Here is a 15,339-nt window from a genome sequence, read left to right as displayed (position 1 = left end):
CTGATTAAACTGCACACACAGTTCCAGCACATGAACGATTTTAACTCACCAGTCACCATGCTGCATGTATTTCTGCTGCTTGTCTTGAGTCCTTAAGACTTGTAACATTCTGAAGAAGACAGAACAAAGAAGTTCCTTCCATCCTCAGCCTCTAAGTTTCACTTTGTTCTTAAAATAACACGGTGTTAGAAAGCACTACCGCCATCACTATCCAATCTGACTGCTAATTTTTCTTCCTCTTCGCTTCTTTTTCCTTAAACTTAACGAAGCAAGACCGTAGAACATACACTAGAGCAGTGGTTCTCAACCTTCCTAATGCCGCGACCCTTTAATACAGTTCCTCATGTTGTGGTGACCCCCAACCATAAAATTATTTTCGTGGCTACTTCATAACTGTAATTTTGCTGCTGTTATGAATCGTAATGTAAATATCTGATATGCAGGATGTATTTTCATTGTTACAAATTGAACATAATTAAAGCATAGTGATCAATCACAAAAACAATATGTAATTATATATGTGTTTTCCGATGGTCTTAGGCGACCCTGTGAAAGGGTCGTTCGACCCCCAAAGGGGTCGCGACCCACAGGTTGAGAACCGCTGCCCTGGCGGGTGCTTTGCCTCCCCTGCTGCCAGAACACAGTGCTGGGGTTTAAGGGGGATGGAAATCTGTATCACAGGTGACTCCTGCGGTGATGCACGGGCCGATTCCGGGGATTTCTTCCGGCGGGAACGTGTGAACTACAAAAAGGGAGAGCACCGATCCTCGGGCTGTTCGATCTTCTCCTGGGCAGCTTGGTGCAGAGCTGCGCCATAGCGGGCCCTGGGTCTCACGGAGGCTGCATTTACGGGTCTAATAAGCGGCACTGCGGAGCCCGGGCAGTTCCACTTTGTCCACACGCTCGCCCGTTCCCTTCCGGAGCGCACAGGGGTGACGTGTATGAATGGCGCTCGTGGAAGAATTCCTTTCCGAGGACGTGAAAGCAGGCACCGCGGAAGGAAGGGCCCCCAGGAGCAGCCTCCCCTCCGCGCACAAGGCAGCCGGGCGAAGGGAAGCGGCTCGAGGGGGCTCGCAGCCCTCAGACGCCGGGCGGCACCCACCCGCACCGGGGCCTCGGGGCGCCGCCTTCTTCCAGAACCAGAACCAGCGCTCTCGCCCGCCTCGCGGCGGAGCGGGGCCGCTCGCCAGACCGCAAAGCCGGCTGGTTTCCCCCGAGCGGCCCGGGGACGTCACCCGAGCAGGAAGGGCCCAACCCGCAACCTTCCGCGCACAGCCAGCCTCCCGCCCGCCACCTCTCCGCGCAGCAGGGGTGTCCTGCGCGCCCTCGCGGAGGCGCCGCCACCCAACAGCAGGGCGCGCGCCCCGAAGCCCGGGTTCGCGGGCGAGTGCGCGCCCCGGAAAGCCGCTCCAGCCCGCGGGCCGCGGCTCCAGGAACCGAGCTCTCCGGGCCGAGGACGCGCACGTCGGCGGCCACGCGCACCTGGAGGGCCGCACAGCGCGCGCGCCCCCGCGCGTATAAACAGGCCCAGCCGCGCGCGAGCACCAGCGCGCGTTCGCGCGCCGCGCCCACCCGATCCCCGACCCACTCCTCCCCCACCCGAGGGGCGAAGGCGCGCGAACCCAGGGACATTCTCCGCTCCGGAGCCGCCCCAAGGTCTCCAGGGCCCAGCGGCAGCGGCCCACCCGCCCCCGCCCGCCCGCCCGCCGTTGTGTGGGGTGGGCCCGCTGCCTCAGGCCCGCAGCCTCGCCTCGCCCCTTCCCTCACTGGAGCCCTCACCCGGCGACGTCGCCGCCGCCGCCGCCACCGCCGCTCTACCCGCCGGCCCCGCCGCACCGCTCGGGGGTCCGGTTCTGCCGTCGCCGCTCCAAGACCGACAGGATTTTCCCCTCACAGCTCCCTGGGCGCCATCTTACATTCAACCCTCACAGCCAATGGGTGCCGAATTCCCCTCTCGCGATATTCTGAGCGTTGGATCCCGCGAGAGTTGAGGCTGCCTCCTGGCCTTACTTAAAGGGAACGCTTCTGGCGAGGAGGTAGGCCCGGCCTTTGGCTGCGGTAGCGGCAGAAAGAGGGGTATAGGGCGGAGCGCCCCGCCCCGAACGCCCCTTCATGCGGGGCGGAGCCCGCCCCGGAGGTCGGCCTCGCCCTGGAGCCAAGGCAGGATGGGGGCTCAAAGCTTGCTCTCCATGCCCACCTTCTGCCACCTGCCCCACGCGGGGCCGGCCTCGGTTAAGGTGGCCCCCACAGCTGCTGACCTAGGCCTGGCGTTCCAGCCGCGTCCCACCTGGGACGCCCCCTGGATACTGTCCTCTAAATACCCCTCGCTCCTGGGCCCCTCCTTCCCCCCACCATATTCTGCTTTTGTGACTCGGCCTCCCGCAGTCCAGTCCACCTTAAAGGGGGCCTCTGGTAGCCGGTGTTTGTATACAGGGAAAATGTGGAGGGTGTTAAAGCTGCAGGCGCACGCGGGAAGGGCAGTCAGCGCCACCCTTCCCTTTGAGAGACCTCTGGACCTTTGCACTTGTGCCTCCTGCACCGGCAAACTCCCTGTCCCTGAGGGTCACTTCCTGGAAGTAGTCTGCAGCCAGGCTGGGCCAGGAAGCGCCTCCCACCTCCTCCGGGCGCAGGGAGGCCGCCCCGGCACAGCGCCTGGTCATTCTGTCTTCCTCTTCTCACTGTGCCTGGCACCTGGTAGGCACTCCATCATGTGCCGGATCGCTGGGCAGGGAGCCCGGCCTCTCTTCATCTACCTGGGCTGGCACAGGGCTCCTAACGGGAGCTGCACGCCAGGGCCTCCGCCACTCCCTCCGACTGGATGCAGAGGATCTGTCACATCAGGCCCCGGCCCCTGTGCACAGTGTGTCATCCCCCCACCTCACTCCCCAGCGTGTCTCTAAGGCCACAGGTGCTGGGGGGGCAGACAGGTAACACAGACTCCCGGGGAGATTCAGCTGTTCTTTATTGACATGGAGTCTAGGTACCCCCAGCTTCCAGAGGATGAGGTAAGTCGACAGGCTTCCAGCTCACACCTTTCCTGGGTCCTCCTTCAGGGTGACGGTCCGGTTGAAGACGAGCTGGAGGGCAGAGGGGAAGAATGATCACCCAGCCAACTACAGACACCCCACACCTCCTTCACCCAGAGGTGCTGAGCGTCAGGAGCCTCGGGTTCTCAGTAACTTGAGGACTTTTCAGAAGGGACTCAAAGGCTCTGGGCCTCCATTTATAAGGGTTAGAACAACCCCTATGCCGGCCCCCTTCCTTCAGGAGTAAGAAGGGCAGGATCCATACAAAATTTTGTGCACGGACCTAACCTCTGAACCTGTTTCCCCATCAGTAGAACATGACCCCCAATTCAGGTGGTGAGGATTAATAACTAAGGGATGTAGGCGAAGTGCTCGGCACAGTGAATGGCAGCCACCACTGTCACGGAGGGAAGGCCGGCGGTAGTCCAGTCACCTGTCCCTCGTGGCTGTCTGGATCCACGGAGAAGTAGCCAAGGCGCTCAAACTGGAACTTGTCGAAGGGCTTCGCCAGGGCCACAGAGCAATCCACTAATGCTGCCTCCACCACGTGCAGCGATGCCTGCGGGCAGGAAACTCAGGTGGCCATCCAGTCGGGGAGGCCTGCCCTACTCCCCCACGCCCCCCAAGCCTACCGGGTTCAGGTCACTTAGGAAGCCACCAGGCACCTCCGCAGGATCCTCTGGGTTCTTGTGCTGAAATCTGTAGCCAGAGGGAAGGTCAGACTCGGGCTGGGCAGCCCCAGCCGGCAATGCCCGTCTTCTCCTTGTCCCACCCCCGCTGTTCACTCACAGTCGCTCGTAGAGGCGAACCTCACACGTCAGAGGCTGTGACACCCAGTGAATGAAGGCCTTGGGCTTTTCTCCAGCATCTGCCTTTCTGCAGGTCACCTCCAGACTTTCCACACAGCCACCGGGGCCCTGTCATCAGAGGGAGGCCTGCAGTGAGGCCTGGGGACCCGTCTGCAGGCTGCACCAGGCCTCACCCTGCAGGCAGTGGTGGGAAGGCTGCAGCTGGCTCTCACCTTGATGACTCGCTGCAGCTCGATGACGTAGCCCGTATGCCTCAGGCCCACAGGCTGGCCCCGCGCCAGGCGCTTATAGCCGGGCTCTGGTTCCTAGAGGGAGGAAGCAGGGTGGCCACAGAGGCTGCAATGGTCGACAAGGTACCAGAGGCTTCTCCCCACCCCTGTGTTGGGCAGGGGTTGGTTCACTGAAGCAGGAAGTAGATGGCCTTCAGGACGGCTCAGCAGTGAACAGGACCCTCCACCCTCCTATTCACCTCCTTGAAGTCCGTCCTCTCGATGAAGACGGTGAACCCAAAGGGAACCTGATGGAAGCCCTTGGTCTCGTCAGCTGGGAAGTTGGGCACCTGGATGTCCAAAGACTACAGCCAAGAAATGGGTGTCAGGGTCACTGGGTGCTGGAGCACCCCCACACCGACACACACACACACACACGCACACACCCCTACCTTGGCAGCAGGAAAGTTGGTGATGATGACCTGTAATGGCTCCAGCACAGCCATGGCCCGTGGGGCTGTGTCATTCAATACATCACGCACACAGGCCTCTAGCAGATGTGGCTCCATTGTGGTCTGTGCCACTGTCACCCCCACCTAAGAAAGGGCAGCCTCAGTCCCAGCCACAAGCACAGACCGCGGTGCTCGGCCCGCCCCCGCCCACGGGCCGTACCCGCGCGCAGAAGTTGTTGATGGCCTCGGGAGGGAAGCCCCGCCGACGCAGGGCTGTGAGCGTGAAGAGCCGCGGGTCGTCCCAGTCCCTGTGGCAAGGAGGCTGTGAGACCTCTGGCAGCACAGATCACCGGTCCCGCCAGACCTCGGAGAGCCAAACAAGCACACTGACCGTACAGCGCCATTCGCCACCAGCTGGAGGATCTTCCTCTTGGAGACCACCGCGTAGTGCAGGTTGAGGCGGCCGTACTCCCACTGCACGGGGCAATAGACGTCCAGCGCATTGCACAACCAGAAGTAGGAAGAGCGTCTGGGGTAGAGGGTACAGTCAGGACCTCAGACAGGGAGCGCCCACAGGGAGGGCTGCTGGAATCCCCTTGGCCCTGCCCATCCCACGGGCCCAGCTCCCTCACCGGGCCTGGAATTCCTTGGTGCAGAGTGAGTGGGTGATGTGCTCGATGGAGTCACAGAGGCAGTGCGTGTAGTCATAGGTGGGGTAGATGCACCTGCGGGGCATAGGCAGTGGGCCCCACCATCCAGCCCCCTCGGCCCTCCCCGTGGCCCATCAGCCGCCCCCAGCTCCTACCCACCAGGTGTCCCCTGTGCGGTGGTGTGGCGTATACTTGACTCGATAGGCCACAGGGTCCATCTTGCCATCCTCCATCACCAGCTTCATCCGCAGAGTGGCCTCACCCTCTGCAAACTTGCCCTTGCGCATCGCCTGAGGGGAGCAAGGGCTCAGGCCGCCTCTCAGCACAGCGCGTCTCGTCCTTGATGTCCCAGCCCACCCAGGCCCCCCTGCCCCCGGAGCCCCACCTCGAAGAGCAGCAGCGACTCCTCTACGGGACGGTCTCTCCAGGGCGAGGGCGGAGGGTTGTGGCCTTTGAGCTCCTCTCCTCGCTGGTGGCACACGTAGGCCTGGCCCCTATGGGAAGGGGTGTGAATGCCCCACGGGGCTGTGTCCGCACTGCCGGGCTCCCCGTGGCCCTGGCCTTACCTGTGGATGAGCTCCACAGCCCAGGCGTACAGCTGGTCGAAATAGTCCGAGGCATAGGTCACCTTGTAAGGTGTGTAACCTGGCGGAATGACACACACTATGAGCAGCCAGGCAGGGACACCCAATGGCAGGCCATGGCCAACCAGAGGCCCGCTGACCACCAGCTCTGCCCCGGCCCTGCTCGGCCGTACCCAGCCAGGCCACCATGTCGCAGATGCCGGTGAAGAACCTGGCCTCCTCCTTCTCAGGGTTGGTGTCGTCAAAGCGCAGAAAGCAGATCCCGTTGTTGGCCTAGAAGAGGCGAGTGTCCGTGAGCGCCACAGCGCAGCTCCTCACACTGGCGCGTCCTTGGCGCCCTCCCATGTCAGAGCTGGAAACGTCTGAGTTTCTCTCCTCTTCCTGTCTCTCAACACCGTAACGAGGCGCCTCCCACCAACGCGGTAGAGGGAGGTGGCACTAGGAATTCTCTCAAATCTGAACTCACAGCCCCAGCTCAGAGCTGTTCCCCGGGAGCCAGTGGGTTCCTCCTGTCTGACACACATGGTCCCTCCGTGGCCTCTGCCTGCTCCGGGCACAGCAGGGCAGGGCAGGGCAGGGCAGGCGGGCGCCTCTCTATCGCCGTGGGAGCAGCAGGCGGTGCCCTGCTCACCAGGTCCCGCACACACACCTTGGCGTAGCCAAAGTTGAAATTGATGGCCTTGGCGTGTCCTATATGCAGGATTCCGTTGGGTTCTGGCGGGAACCGGGTGCGCACCTGCGGGGAGGAATGGGCGCAGAGGAGCTAGGCCAGAGCGCTCGCAGACCCTGAAGGAACGCCTGGGGACAGATGGAATGGGCAACATGGAGGCAGCTCAGGCCCACGGGCAAATGCTGACGGCCCTGGCTTGCTGGCCACACTACACACCTGTCCCCCAGTGATGTCCAGGTGCTGCTTCAGGAGGTCCATGGTGTGTGCAGTGGTCACATAGCCCGGGGTCTTGTAGTTCTCGCCTGCCAGGACCAGAACGAGCCTGAGGACCAGGCTGCAGGCCCCCACCCCAGGGGCCGGCTGCAAGCGTTGCTAGAGACCAGCCCCCTCGGCTCTGCCCCGCCTGCTCACCAGGTTTGTGGAACTTCAGCGCCTCCCCTCGGAGCTGCTCCATCAGAGACAGCGTCTGGCCAGCAACCTCACCTGCGGAGACAGGAAAACTTACCCTCGGGACACAGCTCCCATGTCCAGCACAGGGTGGCCTGGTCAGTATGACTCACATCCTGCAACCAGAACAGACCCTACGGGCCTCTTCCCCTAACCCAGAGCCAGAGCCGGGCTTCTCGGGCCTCCTGGCCCGTCTCTGGGTGAAGGGGACAAAGGAAACGCCAGGACTTCGGGTCTTGCAGCAGAAAGCCAGGTGTGCGGGGCCTGCCTGAGGGGACAGAGCCCATCAGGTGGACAGCCCCAAGGCAGGGAGCTGCATGCGCCGGGCCCACGCTCCTCACCGTTCTCCACCACGTCCTTGGCTGGCCTCCCGTCTGTTTCTTCCAGCCGAGCCTTTGCCACCTGAGAAAAGCTGGGTCAGGGCTCTCTCGGGTGGTGACTTGGGGTCACTGGGGTGAGCCATCCCTTTCCCGGCCTGAAGTCTCACCCTCCACCGCCTCACCCCCAGGACCCGGGAAGTGAGCTACCTTTGGCTTCCTCTCCAGATCAGTCTCCCGCTTGGGACCCAGAAGGTGGAGGACCTGAGCAGAGACCACAGTTGGCCTGGGACCGGAGTCTCCTTTCCAGGAGCCCCTGACTGACCCACCCACACACCTAAGCACTTCCTGGCCCGCCCACCTCTGCTCCTCACATAGTTCTCTGGCCTCAAACGCTCTTTGCCTCCTCAGAGTCCACACTGGTTTCAGGTAACAGAAACTGCCATTTAGGGAGAAACTACGGGCCCAGCATCAAGATAGGCGACCGATCTCAGCAGCACCCTCCTTTCACTCTATGCCAGCATCCTAAGTGAAGATCTTGACTTCAAATGAGGTGAGAGCTACCCCTACTCACAAGGCGGGGAAATGGAGGTTCAGGGTAATGACTCGGCCCAAATGAGGCTCAACCCAGAGGCCAAGCCTCTCACTGCCTCCTCCACACCAGGCTCCCCTATTCATCAGAACAGGGACAGGCCTCCCCCGCCCTGGCTTCTGTTTACCCCCCAGCGGACTACACCCTGCGCGCGGCAGGTCTTTGCCTGCTTCAGCTCACGGAGGCGCCCCACCTGCATGTCCACTTCGTGCTTGATCATTTTGCCATCTGCCCACTTGAGCGCAGCCCGAGCCTCTCCTAGAAACGCGGGCACAAGGAGCTGCAGGAAGGCAAAGGCAGGCACTTCCCACCCTCCTTCCCAGGAAAGGGTCCAGGCTGACCTCAGGAACCAGAGCCCGCGCCCAGCCAGACCTCCCCCGCTTTTAAAAAAAAATATTTCTTTATTGATTTCAGAGAGGAAGGGAGAAGGAGAGAGAGAAACATCAATGATGAGAGAGAATCGTTGATCGGCTGCTTCCTGCACACCCCCTACTGGGGATCGAGCCCGCAACCCAGGCATGTGCCCTTGGCCGGAATCGAACCTGGGACCCTTCAGTCGCAGGCTGACGCTCTATCCACTGAACCAAGCTGGCCAGGGCCAGACCCCTTTTAAGGGGCTCCGACCCCTCTGCCGCCTCCCTCTTATCACTCCAGACGAGAAGAGCAGCCCCCTCGCAGGCCCGCTCACCCATCAGCAGTCCCATGTTGAAATGGTAGCGCTCCTCCAAGAGCTGGGCCCGGTGGTGATTTATGGTGACCTCCACCTGCAGGCAGCCAGGCGGTCAGGTTCAGGAGAGTGTCCTCGGGAGCCACCCTCACCCCGGGCATCCTCCGGGGAGGAGCGGAGCCACGCCCTCCCGGGGAGCGGGCGGGGTGTCTGGGGAAGGACTCACCGCCTCCTCGATCTGCTCGGGCGTCACCACGATGCCCACGCCGCATTCCCGCTCAAAGTCCGCGGTGTCGATGGGGTCCAGCGGGTGACTCCGCACGTACTCAAGGGCAGCTGGCAAAGGAGAGCACCGAGCTGTGGCGTCTCAGCTCCGACAGGTAAGTGGGGCCCGAATCCCAGAAATCCCGGCGACGGCTTGGCCTCCGGGAGGTTAAGCCTGTACCGCCCCCAGCAGCCCCGGGGCCACGGGCAGGGAGCCTGGGGCGGGCGGGTCCCCCCAGACCTGCACAGCTCCCCTGTGCGCTCGGCCGGAACTCGGCATCGAGGTACTGGGGGGCTCGGCAGACAGGGGGCCCGGCCGGGCCCGGCGTGGCGGAGGCGGAGGCGGAGGCAGGACGGTGGGTCTCACCGCTCAGCTGGGGCTCGGTGTGGATCTTCTTGTCGGCCACGTAGCTCACGAGGAAGGAGAGGCGCCGGGGGTCCCGCAGTCGCGAGGCCAAGCCGTAGAGCAGGGTGCCGGTCGCCTTGTCGATGGCGGAGCCCAGGGTCCGCTGTGCCTGCGGGAGGGAGGGAGGGAGGCCCCCTGACACGGGCGTTCGCGCGGCCGGGGGTGGCGGGGCTCGGACCCCCGGCGCCGCGGGGGACACCGTCGGCCCCGGCCGAGGGCGGGCTCGCACCTGGGTCGCCGCCTCGCGCAGCTGCGCGCTCAGGGCCGCGTTCTTGAGCGTCTCGCGCGCCTTGTGCTCGCTCAGGCCGAGGCCGGTGAAGAGCGACAGGGAGTCCGCGGTCGCCATGGCAGGAATCCGGAAACCGGAAGGAAACGCCGGGCCCGTCTGCCGGTGGACGTTAGCCCGCTGGCCAATAGGAGGGCGCAGCCGCCGGGGCGAGCCAATGACGTCCTTCCTGGGCGAGAGGGGGCGGGGCTCGCCGAGGTGGTCGGCGCCGTGTGAAAGGCCGGGTGCGCCCCCACCGGCCCTTCCGGGCGCTGCGTTTCCGCCCGGCGCCGCGGGTCCTCGGGAGGGGCTGGAGGCGGCGGGACTTGGGCCGGAGGCAGGGGGGGCCTTCCGCCCGGGGAACCTTGGGACCGGCCCAGTCCGTTCTCGGGAGCCACTGTGAGTCGCCATCGCACTTCTTGAACCTCAGCCTTGGAGTCACGGAAATCACTGAGCAAAACAAAGCCCTGGAAATCCGGCCAAGACTCCAGGGCCGAGCCCGCGCTGAAGGGTGACCAAGGGGCCCCATGAAGACGGGCACTTTTCGGGCGCTCACCTGGCCCCACCTGGCCAGGAGGGACCTCGCAGAAGTCCTGCGATGATTTCGTCTGAAGTCTCTTGGCGCACTGACCGCCCCGCCCACACATGCAAATGCCGGGACAATCACAAGCAAATCAGACTCTGAAATCCATCTGCCGCATTTCACAGGCTCTCACTGGAGCGGGTACTGCGGGACCGAAGACACAGGGTCTCCATGGAGGTGGCTGTTGGGCTGGGGGGGTCTCCCCACAGAGCTGCTGGGGTGGGACGGTGAGAACGTCTCCATCATTGAAACTGGAACTTTAAAGAACAAAGAACTGGAATTCAGGTGTTTGGAGGCCTTGGGGATGCTAATACTCCTGGACCTTCAAGGACTGGGCAGGATCCTGGCTAGTCTGTACCCGTATTCTGTGTTCTGCTTTGTGGCCATCTCCCAGTAGTGACGGGTCCATTTCTGGGTCTACATCTGGGTCCCACATGATGACCAAATGCCGGCTCTGCCCAGGGCCACGACTGCATCAGGACCCAGGTCCAGTCTGTGTCTTGGGCTTCCCACCTCCCCGGGCCCCTTCACCCAGCCTGATGCCCAGCCGAGGCCAAGTGCACGCCTTGAGCAGGGGATACCACAGCACAGTGGTGCCACCTGGGCACCAAGAAGCAGGCACAGCCACACCAGCCCTGTGCTGAGTTCACAGCGGCAGCTGCTTACCCCCGACAAAGGTGCCTGTGATGAGCAGAGTGACTTCTGGTCTCCTCTGCGCCGGAGGACTTACTGCAGCACCGTCATTAATCCTGCAGGTCTGGTGACGTCCCCCTCCATGGAGCTAGGGCCTGCACCCGTCCCTGGCCTCAGCTAGCTGCCCTGTGGACCCTGTGACTCCATGTCACACGATGAGGCAGTAGCGCTACCAAGAATGCCGAAGTGGCAATGCACGCCAGCCAGCCCTCTGGAGCCCTGTGACTTGCACAGAGCAGAACACGAAGGCGTATGGGCCCAGCCTGGGGTAGGGTGGCTGGCCTGCTTGCGTGAGCCCCTGGAACTACTTTGAGGAAAATCCACTGAAAGGTGATCAAGGAGAAAAGCCAGGTGGCAGCCAGTGAGGCCCATGGTGGCATGGAAAGAGGCAGGGTCCAGCAGCCAGGCCTATGGACAGGTCCCTGCGGTGCAGGCGAACCATGAGCTTAAAGGCAGCAGAGGCCACAGCAGCCGTCTGCTGACGCCACAGAAGGGCTGTGGTGAGGGGCAGACAGCACCCCTTGATTGGTCATCCAGCACAGGTAGCCCACTGGTGGACAGACACGGGGCCATGCAGTGTAGTGCCGGTGCTATCCTGTTGCACACCATCCCTACCTAGTAGGCCCTCCAGCAGTATGCCAGCACCAGCCCCCAGCTCGGCGATTCTACCCTCTCTGCACGGTCTCACCCAGCTCTCCGGGTCCCTCTCTAAGGCCATCAACCCCACATGGCTCTTGTGTTGTCCCCACAGGAAAAAGCCAGCATTGGTCACAGGCTAGCTTTCTCCAGGCGCTCCTCCTGCTCAACATCACCCTTAAACTCCAGCCGATGAGCTGCTTGTGGGCATGGGGGTGGGGATGACCGACTGCCAGGCCCTGTGCCCCCTCTGCCTGCCTGCCTTTTCCTGGCATTTATGAGCACCAGCCTCAAGTACCTTGCTCCCCATCTCCCTCCAGCTGGAGACGCCCACCATACCCCCAAGAATTGGAGAGAGGAGGGGGCAGTCTTAACCCCGAAGTGATGCAAGGAGGCTTCTCACAAGATCGGCCCTTGCTCTGTGTGTGTACAAGGTCACCAAGGCTGAGGCTGGGACAAGCCTGCAGACCTACTGTGGGTGAACAGCCTGGGGCACGTGCCAGGAGCCACGGTCACAGGGACTCAGGGAAGAAATGGCCTCCCTCTCCCTCCCATGGGAAGCCCGCCGAAATGGCCTCTGACCCTTTCCCCTGACCTTGAGGAGGAAGGTCTTCCCCACAGACTGTCCCTGCTGTGTTCCCCTTGAGCGATCCGGTTGGTACTCAAACTGGCAAAGCCCTGAGAATGGGCGAGGAGGAGGAAGTCCCCCCACCTGTCCGCTTCTGGAGCCTCATGGGGTCCTCCACCCCTGGTGTGAGGCACTGACGGGGTGCCAACCACAGCCGCCTCCATGCGAGAACCAGGACCAGTGGGGTCAAAGGGCAGCAGGCAGCTCCCAGAGAGCGGATGGCACGGGGCTCCATGACCCACGGGGCCCGAGATTGGGGCCCACCCTCTCTCCTCGGACGAAGAGCACTTCCAGGGTCTTCAACACAAGGACACGGACACACACACCAAACGGTGGGAAAGGGAGGGGCCGCAGCACCTGGCGCATCAGTCACTAAGTCGCTTATTTAGCATTTATTTTTAAAATATATTTAAACAGCAGCAATCACTTCCAAAATGCAAAAAAAAAAAAAAAAATACAATTTTAGAATAAAATTATGATGTTTATAATGCGAATCAGAAAGAACTGAAGGTACAACTGAGAATCAAATCCCACAGTACTGAGGGTGGCTGGAGAGCCCAGGCTCACTGGTTTGGGGTTTGGGCTGACAAGAGGTCCCAACCTGAGGTTCCACCCTTGTCACCCCCCAACTCCCCACTGATGAAGCCAGTGTCCTCTGGGTTAGAGAAGGAGAAGCGGCAAAGAGCTGGCCTTCTATGGAGGATTCCCAAACCGTCCCCCCACCAGCCAGGGACCTGCTAATCGACCTCCTCCATGTTGCTGTAGGTGGGGGCTGGGCGGTCCACAGGGGGGGCGAAGCGTTCAGGGGCTGTCCGCGTGGGGGCCACCTCGGGGGCCTGGCCAGGGCCTAGTCCCTGCAACAGAATATGAGGACAGGGTTGGGGGCTGCCCAGTGTGCTGCCTGGCATCCCTGGGTGCTGGCTCGGAGCTCCGGCACCCAAGGGAGGGCCCAGGGCAGGCGCAGACAGCAGCGCATTGAGACAGAGACAAGATCAGCCTGGACAGTCTCGCTTTATTAACACTTTAAGTACAGGAAGCTCGGGGGCGGGGCCAAGCCAGGCCAAGGTCAGAGCAGCAGGATGGTCGACAGCTGGATGGATACCCACCCTCGTTTGCTCTGCCCCTGCAGGAACGACAGACCCCTCTCCCTCCCGACACACACACTGAGGCCCGAGCCCAGAGCTGGTCCCCCAGAGGCAGGCGTGCCTGGTGAGCAGGCAGGTGGGCGGCTCACAGCAGCTGCCGGAGGCCAGCTCATCTCCAGCGACTCTGGGACACCAGAGGATAGAACACGTTGAGCACGAGGGCCACCAAGGCTGCCACGGTGCCCAGAACAAAGTACCGGAGGCAGCCCTCATCTGGGGTGGGGGGGCCGCATGGCGGGGGGCCCACCCAGTCCTGGGGCCCCCAGGGACCCCGGGGCGCAGGCCCCTCGGGCACCGGCTCCTCCACGGCCTCCAGCTCCTGCCAAATCCGGGAAGCCTACAGTGTGCGGAAAGGGAGGTGGGGTGACCCAGTGTCCCCGAGGCCCCTGGCCACGACACTCCCACCCAAGGTGACTGGTGCTGAACCTCGACGTCCCCGGTGAGGCCGCAGGAAGGTGAGCGGGCAGGAGCCACCGGGCCACTCGCAGGTTGTCTAGACTGAGGGTGCGAGGGCGACTCCTGACAGCATTCTGGCCTCGAGAAGATTTCCAATCAATGTGCCACTTGCGTGGCGGCCTGGGGCTGGGCTGGCCGCCCACAGAGGGCACTGGCTCTTGGAGGACAGAGCTGCACCCAGGGACCTCCTGGCTCCTCCCACATCCAGAGCCTGACCGCTGTCTTCGAGGGCTTCTCCGAGTGAGTGGAGAGGGCAGCAAGGAGGAGGCTAGCACAGGAGAGATGTGGCTGTGCCCACAAGCCAGGCCCTGGGCACCCAGGGACGTAAGAGACAGAAGACCCTGAAGGCTCAGCTGAGATAGACGCTCACCTCAGAGAGGGCGACAGCCCCCCGGCCACGGCAGCCAGGGCAGGCCGTGTCCTGAGGGCACGGCAATCACAGTGAGGGCGAGGGGCGGCATGGAGGTGGGGTGCGGGGGAAGGCGGGGAGGCCAGCAGTACAGTCAGTTCATGGCACCGCGCCCGGGAGCTTGAGCAGACACTGGCCTGTGCCCGTGGTGCCTATGTGCACGCCAATGGCCACTTGGTGTGTGCACCTGTGTCCCCACACCATGTGACCCTCTGGCTGAGGCTTCCTGTGAGGGGACCCGTCTCCCTCTCACCAGTCCCAAGGCTGCAGGGGCCTATGGCTGGAGGAGAGGAGGCGGTGCCCCGGCCCCTCCCACCCGTGAATCGGGCCCCGCTAGCTTGCGAGCCTCCCCAGGCCTCACCTGGCTGGCAGCAGCCTCAGCTGCAGGGCCGAGGTCTGGGTGGCCCTCAACGTGGCCTGCCCGGGGGGGTCTCTCCCCAGGAGATTTCCCCCGCCGGTAAAAAGAGGACGTAGGCTTAACGCTTCACGCCCTGGCTCTCTTCAACCGTTGTCACCGTGCTGTCATCAACAAGCGCCAGCCTGCGGCAAGGTGGGGAGAGTGTGAGCAATCCCCCCCCCCCCCCCCCGCACCCCCACCTGTCCTGCTGGCCGCGTGCCCTCACCCACGTCGCTGCGCTGGCTGCTGCGGTCGTTGGGCAGGCGTGCACAGGCGGTGTAGTGGCCGCCGATCATGCCTCCGTAGTGGTTGATGACAGCGTACAGGTCATAGCTGGGCAGCTGCTCCTCCTTCTGGCCGATGCAGAACTTGCTCAGGTCCAGGTTCCTGTGGTCCAACCGGAGGTGAGAGAGGCCTCAGGTGCCTGGATGCCCACCTTGGCCCAGGCCCTGCCGACCGTCACCAGGGCCCTTCGCTCACCGGACAGGGAACTCCACCAAGTCGTTGATCTTGTCGCGCCAGATGAAGCTGCGGAAGGAGAAGCGCTTGAGCTGCACGATGAGCACGTTGGGCAGGCGCCACAGCAGCAGCTGCTTGGAGGCCTCGCGGTGCTGCTTGCACTGCGGGCAGTACCTGGCGGGCACGGGGGACGGGGAGAGGTCAGACCACAGGTCCCCACGCCCCTCCGCCCTGCCCAGCCCCGGCCTGTGCCCGCCGCACCAAGCCTCCTCCGGGGCCAGCACTTCAGGCCGAGTGAAGAGGGTGAGGCACTGGTCCAGGGTGAAGTGGCCAGCGCGCGCCGCCTCGCCAGCGGAGCCGGGATCCTCAGCGCATTCCAGCTCCTTGGAGGCCACCAACACGAACTCCTGCTGGCGATCGTTGTTGCGCCAGACGAGAGCCAGGCTGCAGTCCTCTTCCAGCTCCAGCGGGGTGTCTCCTGGGGCAGGGGGGCGTGGGGGGGGGGGGGGGGGGGTTTTAAATCCAAACCTTCTACACACCAAAAGAAACCAAGAGCGAAGTCACACGGGAAGAAC

General features: G+C 63.0%; 3 protein-coding genes and 2 long non-coding RNA genes across 13 annotated transcripts in view; all 5 read right to left on the bottom strand.

The window, feature by feature from the left end:
• Window positions 1–2,200, bottom strand: part of QRICH1 (glutamine rich 1) — a 34,982-nt gene extending 32,782 nt beyond the window's left edge. Inside the window, exons 1-2 of one of the 8 annotated variants that reach the window (XM_006106104.3) lie at window positions 1,780–2,200; window positions 50–109 (exon numbers count right to left, since the gene is read on the bottom strand). The gene's annotated coding sequence lies outside the window, so the exon portion shown is untranslated. Of the gene's footprint in view, window positions 1–49; window positions 376–1,779 lie in introns of those variants that run through there. The other 7 variants (XM_023746944.1, XR_002827060.1, XM_006106103.3 and 4 more) reach the window with 7 other exon arrangements.
• A 744-nt stretch (window positions 2,201–2,944) lies between these two features.
• QARS (glutaminyl-tRNA synthetase) lies at window positions 2,945–9,638 on the bottom strand. 2 transcript variants are annotated; one of them, XM_006106101.1, is made up of 24 exons: window positions 9,323–9,638; window positions 9,055–9,202; window positions 8,650–8,759; window positions 8,445–8,520; window positions 7,950–8,014; window positions 7,375–7,428; window positions 7,189–7,249; window positions 6,812–6,883; window positions 6,617–6,702; window positions 6,380–6,466; window positions 5,904–6,003; window positions 5,713–5,791; window positions 5,532–5,640; window positions 5,306–5,436; window positions 5,129–5,221; window positions 4,888–5,025; window positions 4,717–4,804; window positions 4,497–4,640; window positions 4,305–4,409; window positions 4,048–4,140; window positions 3,816–3,943; window positions 3,659–3,725; window positions 3,460–3,585; window positions 2,945–3,077 (listed from the first exon to the last, which is right to left on the bottom strand). In XM_006106101.1, the coding sequence occupies exons 1-24, from the start codon at window positions 9,437–9,439 to the stop codon at window positions 3,027–3,029; spliced, it is 2,328 nt and encodes a 775-aa protein (XP_006106163.1). In that variant the 5' UTR covers window positions 9,440–9,638; the 3' UTR covers window positions 2,945–3,026. The 2 variants fall into 2 exon arrangements, with proteins under 2 accessions (XP_006106163.1, XP_023602707.1); XM_023746939.1 differs by lacking the exon at window positions 7,375–7,428 and having other exon boundaries at window positions 9,323–9,479.
• Window positions 9,639–12,358: 2,720 nt separating this feature from the next.
• On the bottom strand, window positions 12,359–14,358 carry LOC111823950. Its single transcript, XR_002827056.1, has 2 exons — window positions 14,270–14,358; window positions 12,359–12,752 (listed from the first exon to the last, which is right to left on the bottom strand). It is a non-coding gene; the product is annotated as an uncharacterized LOC111823950 (long non-coding RNA).
• On the bottom strand, window positions 12,891–14,263 carry LOC111823951. The gene is made up of 2 exons (XR_002827057.1): window positions 13,870–14,263; window positions 12,891–13,380 (listed from the first exon to the last, which is right to left on the bottom strand). It is a non-coding gene; the product is annotated as an uncharacterized LOC111823951 (long non-coding RNA).
• A 12-nt stretch (window positions 14,359–14,370) lies between the features above and the next one.
• Window positions 14,371–15,295, bottom strand: USP19 (ubiquitin specific peptidase 19; the record flags this gene model as incomplete). Its single annotated transcript, XM_023746948.1, has 4 exons — window positions 14,371–14,448; window positions 14,532–14,692; window positions 14,786–14,938; window positions 15,026–15,295. Coding segments are annotated over 4 exons (613 nt in total), but the record flags the coding sequence as incomplete, so codon positions are not given.
• Between the last annotated feature and the right edge of the window lie 44 nt (window positions 15,296–15,339).

This window comes from Myotis lucifugus, unplaced genomic scaffold (assembly GCF_000147115.1).
Source record: "Myotis lucifugus unplaced genomic scaffold, Myoluc2.0 scaffold_768, whole genome shotgun sequence".
NCBI classification, from domain to species: domain Eukaryota; kingdom Metazoa; phylum Chordata; class Mammalia; order Chiroptera; family Vespertilionidae; genus Myotis; species Myotis lucifugus.
Note: the sequence above shows the minus strand (reverse complement) of the source record. Positions and strands in the feature narration are given on the sequence as shown.